This window comes from Sceloporus undulatus, chromosome 1 (genome assembly GCF_019175285.1).
Source record: "Sceloporus undulatus isolate JIND9_A2432 ecotype Alabama chromosome 1, SceUnd_v1.1, whole genome shotgun sequence".
NCBI classification, from domain to species: Eukaryota; Metazoa; Chordata; class Lepidosauria; order Squamata; family Phrynosomatidae; genus Sceloporus; species Sceloporus undulatus.
In genome coordinates, this window is record NC_056522.1 from 190,265,368 (window position 1) to 190,278,169 (window position 12,802).

A 12,802-nucleotide genomic window follows, 5' to 3' on the forward strand; every position below is an offset into this window, starting at 1 on the left:
AGTATTGCCATACTGTATTCCCAAAAAATATAAAAACATATAAATTCCCAAAATCAAAACTTTGCAATTTATACAAGGGACACCATTTCACTATGCCGCTGTATTTAATGGGACTTGAGCATACATGGAATTCCTGGCCCCTAAATATAAATGAATTAAATAAGGACAATGGTAATGGAGAAAGAATTTCTTCAAAAGGGTTATTTCCACAAAGGCCATCCAAGCCTGGAATTTTATTGTTGTTTTTTTAAAAAATTGATGACCAAGTGTAGGGGTTTTTTAGGTTTATTTAGAAAAACTTTATTTTCAATAGATAATTTTGGTAAATTAACTTTTGAAATGAATTTATTTTTTAATTAGTCGTTTGGGTTGATGGACAAATGTTAATTTTTAAAAAAATCTAAGAGTTGAGTGATTTTGTACAGCTCCTATGACCGAAAGCCAGCTCTTTTATGAATAAAGACATTCTAAAATCAATTTTGAACCACTTTTTTAATTGTCCTGGAACCAAACCCCAGCAGATACCAAGGACCCACTGTATAAAGGGACAAACAATTGGTGGTGTGTGTTATGACAAATCACATAAAAACTGACCGGTGACAGGTTTGTTCAGTTAATTTGAAAGTTGGAGAAGTCCCTCAAACTCCCAAGGACTCTTATGCCCATTTTAAACAAAGATTCCTCTAGTTTTACCCTCTGATGATTCAATGAATACAGTATTCTTTATCCACAGATTCAACCATACACAGCTTGAAAATATTCCCCATAAATATAAAGTTTAGCAAGTTTAGCATTGCTACACTATATTTTTTGCCCGTAATATATCGGTTCAAACACAATTTATACTATTACTGACAGATGGTGGAATCCAATGAATTTGTGCACACTATGCCTTTAAAAATAGAATGGAGGGAGACAGACTTGTTTCCATGGCAAGAAAGAAAGCCACCTACAATGATTTCAGGTTAAATACACAGGATGGAAACAGTCACAAAGCAGTAAGACCTGTCAGCCTGGAGGTTTTTCTCAATTGGTTTTACAGGTCTGGCCCAAGATATTTGGGCAGGCAGAGCAGCCAAAGAGCCTCTCTCCTTATAACTGCAAGTGTCTCCTTGGTCCTGACACCAGTGGTAAGTGCATATATGCACAAAGTCACCTGCTCAGATAACAACCTGTACTCCAGAGTTGTAGCCCAATGCTCAAACCAATATGCCATGCTGTGGGTATCACGGCTGAACTGGGAACCGAACCCTGGTCTCCAGAGACATAGTATTGAGTGGTATTAAGACCTCAGGAATAAAGTATGTTTATACAGTTGTGGAAGTGGGATAGAATGCAATAGGGTCCAGAAGGATGCAAACCATGGACTGAGCTTGGCTCAGTTATGGCAAACTGCCTCAGTGAGGCACAATGGAAAAATCTCCATAAACACGAAAGAACATCGTCAGAGTTAGCTCTTCCATTTGGCAAGAGTAAAGCCTGAGGTAACATATGCTGGGGGAGGGAAGAGTATTGCGGGGTGCTGGGGAATAGGGTTATCAAACTGAAAAGTAGAGACAACTCCCGTGCCTTCAATGGTTGTGTAGAAGAGGGAATTTCACCACTTGTTGCTTGTCATGCAACCAAGTGGCAAGCAGCACCTCCTGAAATTCCCACTTCTATACAAAGACCTAGCACTAATAGTCTGGAAAATCATGACGCAAAGGGACCTTGCAGCAGCTTTGAGACTCATTGAAATAAATTAACAAACAAACAAATAAAAACTGCTCCCAGCTTCTTTCTTTCAATGAGTCTCAAAAGTGCCACAAGGTCCCTTTTCATACCACTTCTATTGTTGTTGTTGTGTGCCTTCAAGTCACATAAGTCACCCCTAACATGGGCTTTTCTTGGTAAGATTTGTTCAGAGGAGGCCATCCTCTGAAGCTGAGATGTGTGACTGGCCCAAGGTCACCCAGTGGGTTTACATGGCCGTGCTGGGATTTGAACCCTGATCTCCAGAATTTATACAGTCATTAGAGATACATGAGTCATCTCCAGTTGCCACAGCAATTTATATTATGGTCAACTTGCCCTGGAAACCCAGCATGACATAATGGTTTGAGCACTGGGCTACCACTTTGGAGACCAGGGTTGGGTTCAATTTGGCCATGAAATCCACTGGGGGACCACGGATAATAAGTCACACTTTCCTAGCCTCAAGGGAAGGCCATGGCAAACGCCCTCTGAACAAATCTTGCCAAGAAAACCCCATGATAGTTTGGCTTTACGGTCACCATAAGTCAGAAACGACTTGAAGGCACACAGCGCAGACTCACACAACTTGCCATGAGCTTCCCAAGGCCGGTTCATTATGGCCAACTGCCACTCTGGCCAGTTTCTGTACAGGGAATTATGGGAAGGCCACCATCTTGTTTTTCACTTGAGGCACCAAAATGCCTTGGACCAAACAGTGGCCTTAAGTCTGCTGCTGTGGTAACTGTTTTCCTTGGCCTCTTGGGTGGCTGTTCCTTAATTAGCAATCCTATACTTCATTATTCTGAGCTCAGTGAGGCTTATTCACTGGATATGTGACTGCAGCCGTACAATCTTCAAATATCATCCTTCTCTTATCAGGTAATTTTTCTGAGAATCAGCGTGGCATTGTGGTTTTAGTATTGGACCACACCTATGGAGACTAGGGTTTGATTCCTCGCTCGGCCATGAAACCCACTGGGTAGCTTTGGGCAAGTCACACTCTCTCAGCCTCAGAGGATGGCAATGGCAAACTTCCTCTGAGCAAATCGTGCCAGGAAAAACCCATGATAAGCCTGCCTTCAGTTTACTCTGAGCTATCTCCTCCATGCCAATAGCAAATGTTTTGTTCCTCATAGGCATTCAGGATCCCCAAGACTGTTCTAGCTTCAAGAAACACCTGGAGCCTGTTCACACTACACACTTATAGCACTATGATTCCGCTTCATCTGCTATGGCAATTTCCTTTGGAAACCTGGGATTGGCTGAAGAGAGGGGCATTTAGGATCCTCAGTCAGAGAATTCTCCTCAGGTTCCTTTGAAAAAATCCCAAGAGGATGCCATAGGAGACAGCCATGAGAGTTAAAGTGGAATCACAGGGCCATAAGTACAGTCGGCCCTCAGTATCCACAGATTTTTTTACCCATGGATCCCAGCATCCACGGCTTTGAAATATTTTAGGAAATGATTTTGTCATTTTATATAAGGAACACCATTTTACTATTCCATTGTATAAGACGTGATTTGAGCATCCATGGATTTTGGTATCCACAGAGGGTCCTGGAAAGAACCAAACCACTGTATGTATTGTGAAAGAGCCCTTTACTCCGTATCCATGGATTCTTTATCCTTAGATCCAAGCATCCACGGCTCAAAAGTATTTTAAAAATATATACATTCCAAAAAGCAAACTTGATTTTGGTATTTTATATAAAGGACACCATTTTACTATCAACTGTATTTAATGGGACTTCAACATCCATGGATTTTGGTATCTACAGAGAGTCCTAGAACCAGACCTCAGTGGATACCAAGGAACCATTGTTTTTCCTTTTGAAGCACATCCTAGCATCTTATGCTTGAAACACATTTTCACATCTGTGCCTGTCTTTGAATTCTGATGCTTTCTCTTTCCACTTTCAGGGTTCTTTTGAGATCGGCAGCCATGTCCCAGCCCCAGTTCTTGTACTGCCCTTGTTGGGATCCTTGGAAGATAGGATGTAAAGATCTGTTAAAATCCAAAGCAGGCGAGTTAAATCAGAGGCCCAAGTAAGTAGAAAGTGTGGAAACATTTAAGGGAAGTGTGTGTGGGCAGTAAGATCACTCTCTTCCCCAGGACAACAGTGAAGTGGGGATACAGAAATGAGAGGGAGGAATTGGGGGTTCGTGAGATAACCTCAAATTTTGCAGATGTATAAAAAGTTGAGAGCTTGATTTATTCATTTAAAACTAATTAATTAAACTTTGTAACAATTATATAATTTAATAATTAAGATTTAATATTAAAATTTAATTTAATATTAAGATTTAGGTTTTTAGGAACTTGTTATCAACCCTGCACTTGGCTATTTTAGTAATCTGACTCCCCTCCCCAATTTAACAAGTTAATAGCAAATTATGTCCATAAAAATGTCAGTGCTGACAGATTAACATAATGCTAACATGTTAATTCTAATGTTCCACTTTCCAAGCTATGAGGAAAGCCTCTTTTAAAATAATGACAAATGGGACAGTCACTCCCCTTGGGGGAAAAAGCAGGGAGAACAGTGTAGTGTCAAATCTTCATACCAGTTACTATGAAATACTGAGTAATGGTTGCAGGGGAGGGCAAACAAAAAGGCGTGGAGAGTGAATTTACCTACTTGACCCCCCCCCACACACACTTTTGCTATTTATTTATGGAAATAAATATTACACACTTGATGTAGTATGTTGGTGTAAAATATATGTAATGAGTACACTTACTTGGTTCTTTAAGGACTTCTATAGGGCTTCTCCAATAAATTTTTGAAGTGTCTTAGAAGAAAAAGTGGTGATATAAAATAATAAAAGTAGAAATAAAAAAAATACCAGTCAACCAAAGAAACATCCATCTTGGGAGAGATCCCTGAGATCAGGTGCAAAGCAAAATTGTGTAAAACCCTTTTTAAATGAAAGTGGGCAGGGAGGATTCATAATAGATTCAACTACATATAATATATCAGCCATAATAGTCTGTGGAAGAAAAGAAAACATGTCGTGATGGTAGTACTACACCTCAGCTTTGAAGAATTCTACAGGTCATAATTAGATCTCAAAGTATTGCTAGTTCAACTTACATCTGGATGCAAAGCAAAAATTGCTTAAACCCCATATAAATTAATCTTTTTTATATGAACTTTTTACCAAGCCTGTTCTACAGTTCAACTCCAGAAATAAATAAAACCAAATGAAAAGAAAGGCTGAAGATAGGTGGTAGATATTCCCACCCCCTAAAGAGTTCAAATTATTATGAAAAGGGTACCATTAGCTATCCGAGATCTAAATACCTTAAAGGTACTAGATCCTGTCTGCTCTTGGAAGCTAAGCAGGATCAGTCCTGCACTTGGTTAGCACTTGGATGGAAGACCACCAAGGAATACCAGGTGAGGTAGGGGAAGACATTGGCAAAACCATCTGTGAGTATTTCTTGCCTGAGATAAAACAGTGGAATTCATAGAGCTGCCATAAATTGATATGTAACTTAATGGTATGCACACGAACATACACATACATACACAATTATTTACTAACTTGCAAAACCAATTTAACATATATACTTGACTATAAGTCAATCTCATGTGTAAATCAAGGGGAAGGTTTGGGGCCAAAGTTATGGATTTTGGTATGACCCTTGGTTAAGTTGAGGGTAAAACTTTGAGATTCCTCATGTCTGGGGGTAGGCAACCTTTTTGAGCCGGGGGCCAGGTTGCTGTCCTTCAGACAACTGGGGGGCCGAAGCCAAAAAATAAATAATTAAATAATTTTTTTAAAAAAATTAAATAAATAAACTGGGACAAATGTAGGACAACATTTTCAAATGGTGGACACTTTTTTTAAAAAAGTGGAGGACATGCAAAAAATTTTGCTGATTTTTTTAAAAAAATGTTAATATAAATGCATGTTTCTGAGGCGTCTATAGACAATTGCCCCCCTTGCCCCTGCGTGCGAGAGGCTAAAGGCCCTAGCGGCAATCGGCAGCAGGACCGGGCTGGGCCCGGTCCCAAGGCTTCGCCGGGCCACATCCGGCCCGCGGGTCGCAGGTTGCCTACCCCTGCTCATGTCCATTCCCAGGCACAGAAGGAAAGTGTGTGTGTGTGTGTTTGTGACTGGATCAGCTGTTGCTCCCATAGAAATAAATATCACCTTGCACTCTCTCTGTTTCCAGCAGCCCATTCCCAGGCACAGAGGGAAAATTAAGGGGAAGGTGTATGAGTGTATGTTTGATACTGAATAAGCTGCCATCACTGATATTACCATATTGACCCATATATGCCAACCTACCATTTTGGGGTCAATTTTTGGGCATAAATTTCTCGATTTATAGATGAGTGTATGTGGCGGTTTAAAAGCGGCATGTGATAATCTCCAAAGGAGCTGAATATTATTTATATCTGATAAGATGTTTCCCATTTTCCTGTTTTATTTTAGTTTATCTCTTCTATAGGGGATGTGGTGGCTTAGTGGTTAAGATGCTAATTCTGATGATCAGAAGATCAGAAGGTTGGGAGTTCGAGGCCAGAGTGCCACATGATGGGGTGAGCTCCTGTCACTAGTCCCCAGCTTCTGCCAACCTAGCAGTTCAAAAGCATGCAAATGCAAGTATATACTTTTGTGGCAAGGTGGCAGTGTTTGGTGCAGTCATGCTGGCCACATGATCACTGGAGCAGTCCTCGAACAACACTAGCTCTTCATCTTGGAACAGACATGAGCACCATCCCTACAGTCGGTTACAACTAGACATTTATGACAAGGGACTACCTTTATCTTAATCTCTTCTATGCATTATCTTCTGAAGGAAATTTGAAAAATAAATAGTTTGGACAGTGGCACCACTGAGTAGGTGCAGGGCATATGGATTGCACCAGTCCTCCTCCCATTGCAGCGCAGGGGCATGTGCACCCCTCCTGGCATTGTCACTGGTCTGGCTCTCTCCCTGGGGAAGGAGCTTGGCTGATGATGAAGCAATGAGGTGTGAGAAGTGGGGTAGCAGGCCACTGTCTCCCTCACCTCTCAGCAGCCCTGCCCTGCACGACTGTAATTAAGTCTGGTGACACCACTGAATTTGGCCATAAAATGCTTGAATCAGGTTTTTGATAGACTCAGCAAAGGCAGGTGTATGGGCCTATGTGTGCATGCGTGCGTATGTGTCTGTGCTTTACATAGCCATATCCTTTTCTTCCAGAGTGAGATTTAGACCCAGGACTTATGTACAGCCTTTAAGAAGCAGGGAGCCTCAAGATGTGAGTAGAATATTTTGAACCTGCACCATTGTCAGTGTAACATTTGCAGTGGGCAGTAAGGAATTATATAGTGATTTGTTTCCCTCATCCTTAGACTTCTGAAATACGAATGTTAATCCTGATTTTGCATTGGAGATGTGAAGCAGAAAAACTGCTTGTTGAATGAACATGGGCATGAAAGTTTCTCAATTCAAAGACTGAGATCTCTGTTGCCATCACATAGTTCATTATCAGTTCTGATGTTCATCAAGATAGGCCAGCTTTATTCTTTTTCTGGTTGATGAAGATGTTTTAAATCCTAACACACACACCAGTAGATGTCTGCTAACTACAAAGTGACTCCTAATAACAGAACAGGAGAAGAGAGTCTCACCAATTTCCTTTCTTGTGTTCCCACTAAAAATCTCAGGACACTTGTGGAATCTGCAGGTAACTAATCAAAGAGGTAGATTTCAGTATTGTGTTGCACACAAAACCATGTGCAGCTTTGAAGGATGATCAAGGGAAGTCCAATATATACTGCATTATGAAGTCCAGCATTTTGCCATTTGAGTGGAAGTGGTTCTATTGGTATGCCATCTGTTCCCGGTGAATTATTTCTCCCAAGTGCCCTGAATGTAACTTTCATTTCACCTACTCAAATTGGAGGTTCATCTTCAAATGGTTCTTCCTGGAATTAATCTGTCATCCTTTAATCTCTTTCATATAGTTCTTCCATGTATTGTTTCCATCAGCTTTTTATTTTTATTTGCGGATCTAATGTGTTCCTCTTCTGGGCATAGAACATCCTCACTCTTGGTTTAAATTTTCCTTTGATTTACCAGATCTTGTGCAAGCAGTCTCTTGTTCTTTTATTTTTGTTCTTGTCATCATCTGTTTCTCTGCATTGATTATTATAGTACAGTAGATCTCTTTGTTCCTGCACACAAATCATTGAACGGTTTCATTCAGGGTTTTGACCTATTCCTGCCCCCTTTTGCTTTTGCTTCTCATCTTTCCTTAATTGCTTGAAGAGTTTCATTTGTCATCTATTGAGACTTCCCTTTCCATTCGGTTGCAGATACTGTAGTGTCTTTTTGCTTTCCTCCTGACAATATCCCTGGCTTCAGTATAGAGTTCGTCTGGCTCCTGGTCAATTAGGCTTAATAGTGAAAATCTATGTTTGAACGTTATTTTTAATTATATGGGGATGTTTTTTAGATTGCATTTTGGCAAAATGGTTAGTTGGTTGGTTTAGAATTTTTAGCTTTACTCTACTTTTTTTTTAATTTCAGCCATTCATGGTCTGTGTCAAAATCTGTTTCAGGTCTTGTTTTTGTAGGAAGAAAAAAGCTTCTGCTTCTGGTTATGTTTCCAATCATGTAATCAATTTGATTTCTATATTGGCCAACAGGTGAATGTCCATGTATCCAATCAGCTTTTTGGTTGCTTGAAGCAAATGTTTGCAATGAACAAATGGTAGGCCTTGCAAAATTCAGTCACTTGCAAAAAGAATCTCCTGATCCATTTCTTGATCCTAGGCAAATTTTCCTACAATCTTTAATTTTTCTCTATTTCATATTTTGGCATTTCGATCACCTATGATTAACATGAAGTCCTTGTTTTGGTGTGTGGTCAGTTTCCTCCTGGACTCCAGCATAGACTCTTTCAATGTCTGCTTCTTCTGCCTCTGTATTTGAAGCATAAACTTGGATTATGATTATATTGATAGGTTTCTCCCATTTTGTGAGAAAGGTGGTATAGAAGTGGAATAAATAAATAATAATAATAAATACATTTTACCTGAACTCTTCCTGAAGTTATTTGGTCAGGCTTTTGCATTATATCATTTGATTGCTTTTGCTTCATCGCTTCTCGTTATTAATGCCACCCCATTTCTTCTTAGATTTTTTTTTCTGAGTAAAACACTGTGTAATTATCTGACTCAAAATATCTCATTCTTGTCCACTATAGCTGTCTCACATCAAGTATTGCAATGCAGGGGCGTCACTAGGAGAGTGCCAGGATGCGGACCAACTGGGTGACACCTAAGAAGTTGTCTCCTGGTTGCTGGTGGAAGGGGCTGCTTTGTGGGTCTGATAGCTCTGCTAGCTGGGTGGAAAAGTATGGGGCCGCCTTCTGAGTCCTGTGCCAGTTTTACCCCCTGCTTTTGCTTCTGCCCAGTAACTATTTGGCACATTTAATTTTGATCCTTTCTTAGAAGCCTATCTGACATGGGAGACTGCACCAGCAGCACTGCTGCCATTAGCATAGCCTCTTGCCTCACAGAAGCACACAATCCTGCCACTGCAAAAAAAAGTAGTGCTATGGTGGAAACTTTTTCTATCCACTAAGAAAGTTGTATGATATTTAAACCTTTACAATCGCTAAATAATAATCCATGATTCTATAATTCAGTGCCTTCTGTTTTCACCCCAGATAGCTAAAGAGTTTGAAGAGGAGGTAATTCCTGGTTTTACCTTGTCTCGCAGTAAAGAACATATTGATGTTACTCTGGGAGAGGAATTTTTTGGAAGGAAAAAACCAACTGAACAACCTGCCAAACTAGTTGTGCCCAGGTAATCTACATGACTACTCACAGAGTATAGTCCTCTGCACTTTTATCTTCAAAGTAACAGCTAAAATATATATATTTGTACAAGTTTCATGGAATAAGGTAGTCTTTCCCTTCATTTGTCTTACCTGGTGTTCATATCACTTTTATTTTACTTCAGCAGATATTTTGTAATAAATTATTTTATATATTTGTAATTTTAGATATATGTAACTGATGATTGTTGATTTGTGGCTTTGTATATTTGTAATTTGTGATTTTATCTGCTTTTTATCTGTACCCATATTAAAACAATCCACATCTAAAATTCAACATTTAAAATTCACTGTTTAAAAATCATCAGGATAAACCTGCAGAGAGAGTAGTGGTCTTTAATGCTGTTTTAAATTCAGACAGCGTATTCAGCTGTCAAATCTCTTCTGACATTTTTATGTGAGCATTTTTTATCATTGGTATGCTTAGACTTAACCTGCAGATGTTGGTAAAAAGACCAATAGGTGTGTTTGTGAATTTGAAGGCTTCCATGGCCAGAATCCATATTATTTTTGTGGATTTTTTGGGTTATGTGACCATGTTCTAGAAGGGTTTATTTCTGACGTTTCGCCAGCATTTGTGGCTGGCATCTTAGGAGAATGCTGGCATGGGAGCATTCTCTGAAGATGCCAGTCACAGATGCTGGCAAAATGTCAGGAATAAACTCTTCCAGAACACAGTCGCATAGTCTGAAAAACCCACCCAAAAATAGAGATGTGTTTCTTGTGTCTTGCAGATCCCATAGCCAAGAACTCTGTGTCTGCTTAAGATGGGCAACACTTATCTTAGTAAATAAGATGTTATCCTAGTTTCTGTCGCCAGTGGCTAATGGCTTTTTTAAAGTGTTGTCATTATTATTATTATTATTATTATTAGTGTTTATTTTATAGCACCATAAATTTACATGGCACCTTATAGACATCATCAATTCAACATTAAAACCTGCCAATGGCAAACCATTTGAATTATCCAGTTTAACTCTGTCAAAGGAGATAGCCAAAAGTGCACCTTGAGAAACTCTGCACAGATCCTAGAGTCTGTACAGAGCACGACTTGGGGGCACAACAACAGTTGGAAAAATTAATATTTGGAATACAAATCGCACACCCTTGCTGCCAGCACGGCTGCACCTGGTCTGGAGCTGTACCTTTGTTCCAACATAGAAGGTACAAGTGCTATAATAAATTGTGTCTCCAGATGGGTGACTGCAGATTGGGCAACATTAATTGAGATTACACATACATGTAAATGAATACAGGCGTGTCTTTTAACAAAACAGCTTTGTAAAATGAGAGTGTTTAGTTGAGTATTGCTCCTTGTTGTTATGCCTTCAAGTGTCTCACAGGTTTTTCTTGCCAACACTTTTCCAGAGGAGGTAGTGGTGTGCTAATCAGCCTCTGTTTCTTTGTTTCTTCCTCTTCCCCTCCTCCTTTCCTCCTTGAACTCTCTTTACAGCACTCCGCCTAAGCCTGAAACGTAAGTATGTACCGATCTTCCTCTCCCCACTTCTTTCCTTGAATTACAGTTCTTAAACATATCCTGCTCTCCCTCAGCCTCTTCCTATAGTTCTTTGATCCCTACTTCCAGGATCTCTTTTGACAGGAGCTTGGCCTGATGTATTGTGGCCCAGTTAAGTCAATAAACATCCTGTTACCCTGGCAATTGAAAAATAATTGCCCTGAGGAAAGTCAGAAGCTCCATTAAGGGAGGAATTGGTTCACTTATTGGCTTCTCTCTCCCTCATTCTGTTTCTTGCTATCTATCAGACGCATGTTTGTCTTTTCTGGGGAATAGTAACTGTCCAATCCTAGTCACAGTTTGGCAGTTCATAGGTGGTTTTGCTCCCCTAGAGGCATAGCAAAAGGTAGAATGGAAAGGACCTGTAATTAATCAACAACTAGGATTCTTAAGCCTGAACTAAACCTCTTCCAGCAGGGCATAGCAGAATTCTTATTGCTGACTACCATTTTCCGTAAGCAAAGGAATCTTGTTGCACCTTTGAGACTAATTGTGCATATGCTTTCATAGACTTCGTCCACTTTCTCAGATGCATCTTCTTACATCTATGGTCTACCTCCAAATCTACAAAGCCTGGTGGTGCAATGGTTAAATGCCTGTACAGCAGCCACTCACTCACAAACGACACGGTTGTGAGTTTGATTCCATTCAGGGGCTCAGGGTTGACTCAGCCTAGCATCCTTCCAAGGCCGGTAAAATAAGTACACAGCTTGTTGGGGGAAATTAGCTTACAGTTGTAAACCGCTTAGAGACTGCTTAGTGCAGTATGAAGTGGTATATAAGTGAAGCTGGTGCTGCTATTGCTGCAAAAGCTTATACTACACTTTCTATTGCAGGGGTAGGCAACCCTTTTGAGCCGGGGGCCGGGTTGCTGGTCCCTCAGACAACTGGGGGCCGAAGCCAAAAAATAAATAATTAAATAATTTTTTTAAAAATTAAATATAATAATAACCAGGATAAATGTGGACAAAATTTTCAAATGGAAGACTTTTTAAAAAAAATGGAGGACACGCGAAAAAAATTGCTGATTTTTTTAAAAAATGTTAATATAAATGCATGTTTCTGAGGCTCCTATAGACAATTGCTCCCCAAAGGCCCCAGCGGCAATCGGCAGCAGGACCAGGCTGGGGCCGGTCCCAAGGCCTTGCCTGGCCGCATCCGGCCCGCAGGCCGCAGGTTGCCTACCCCTGTTCTATTGCATAGTCTCAAAGGTGCTACAATAGCCCTTTGCATACAGATATTCCAGACTAATATGGTTATGACTCTGAATTTTCCACAGGATAAGTGGTGAAAACCCAAATCCCTAGATGCCCTAGAAGTGCTCTTTTCCGTGTTCACATATAATCTTTATTGAAGAGGCGCTGATATTGGGTTAGCTAAAATTATTTGTAAGAGAATCCCACCTTCTTTGAGTTTATCAAGCAGCTAGCATTGCCAGCAGTGATGAGCCTTGGGCAGGGCCAAAGTGCTTCTTAATCTCTGATGTCAATGTTTGTTTGCTGGGATCCAGCCTGTTACTGCAGACAGTTTTGAATTTGGCCTCTTATGGTTCTGAATTGATCTAGTTACGCTATCTTCTGAATGTTCTCATGCCAGTGTAAGCATAGAGGCCCCTTTGTTAGGCAATATAAAAATACATAAATAAAATCTGGGCTCAGCACCTTGCTCAGTACAGGAAATCCACTCCCATTTCATGACCTCAGCA

General features: G+C 40.2%; 1 protein-coding gene across 4 annotated transcripts in view; it reads left to right on the forward strand.

Annotated features, from left to right (window-relative positions):
* Positions 1–991: 991 nt before the first annotated feature.
* FLACC1 (flagellum associated containing coiled-coil domains 1) overlaps positions 992–12,802 on the forward strand; it is a 36,191-nt gene continuing 24,380 nt past the window's right edge. Inside the window, exons 1-5 of one of the 4 annotated variants that reach the window (XM_042475507.1) lie at positions 992–1,130; positions 3,655–3,780; positions 6,935–6,992; positions 9,411–9,550; positions 11,035–11,055. In XM_042475507.1, the coding sequence (XP_042331441.1) occupies positions 3,677–3,780; positions 6,935–6,992; positions 9,411–9,550; positions 11,035–11,055 (323 nt within the window). In that variant the 5' untranslated portion in view covers positions 992–1,130; positions 3,655–3,676. Of the gene's footprint in view, positions 1,131–1,348; positions 1,485–2,431; positions 2,614–3,487; positions 3,781–6,934; positions 6,993–9,410; positions 9,551–11,034; positions 11,056–12,802 lie in introns of those variants that run through there. The other 3 variants (XM_042475514.1, XM_042475498.1, XM_042475489.1) reach the window with 3 other exon arrangements.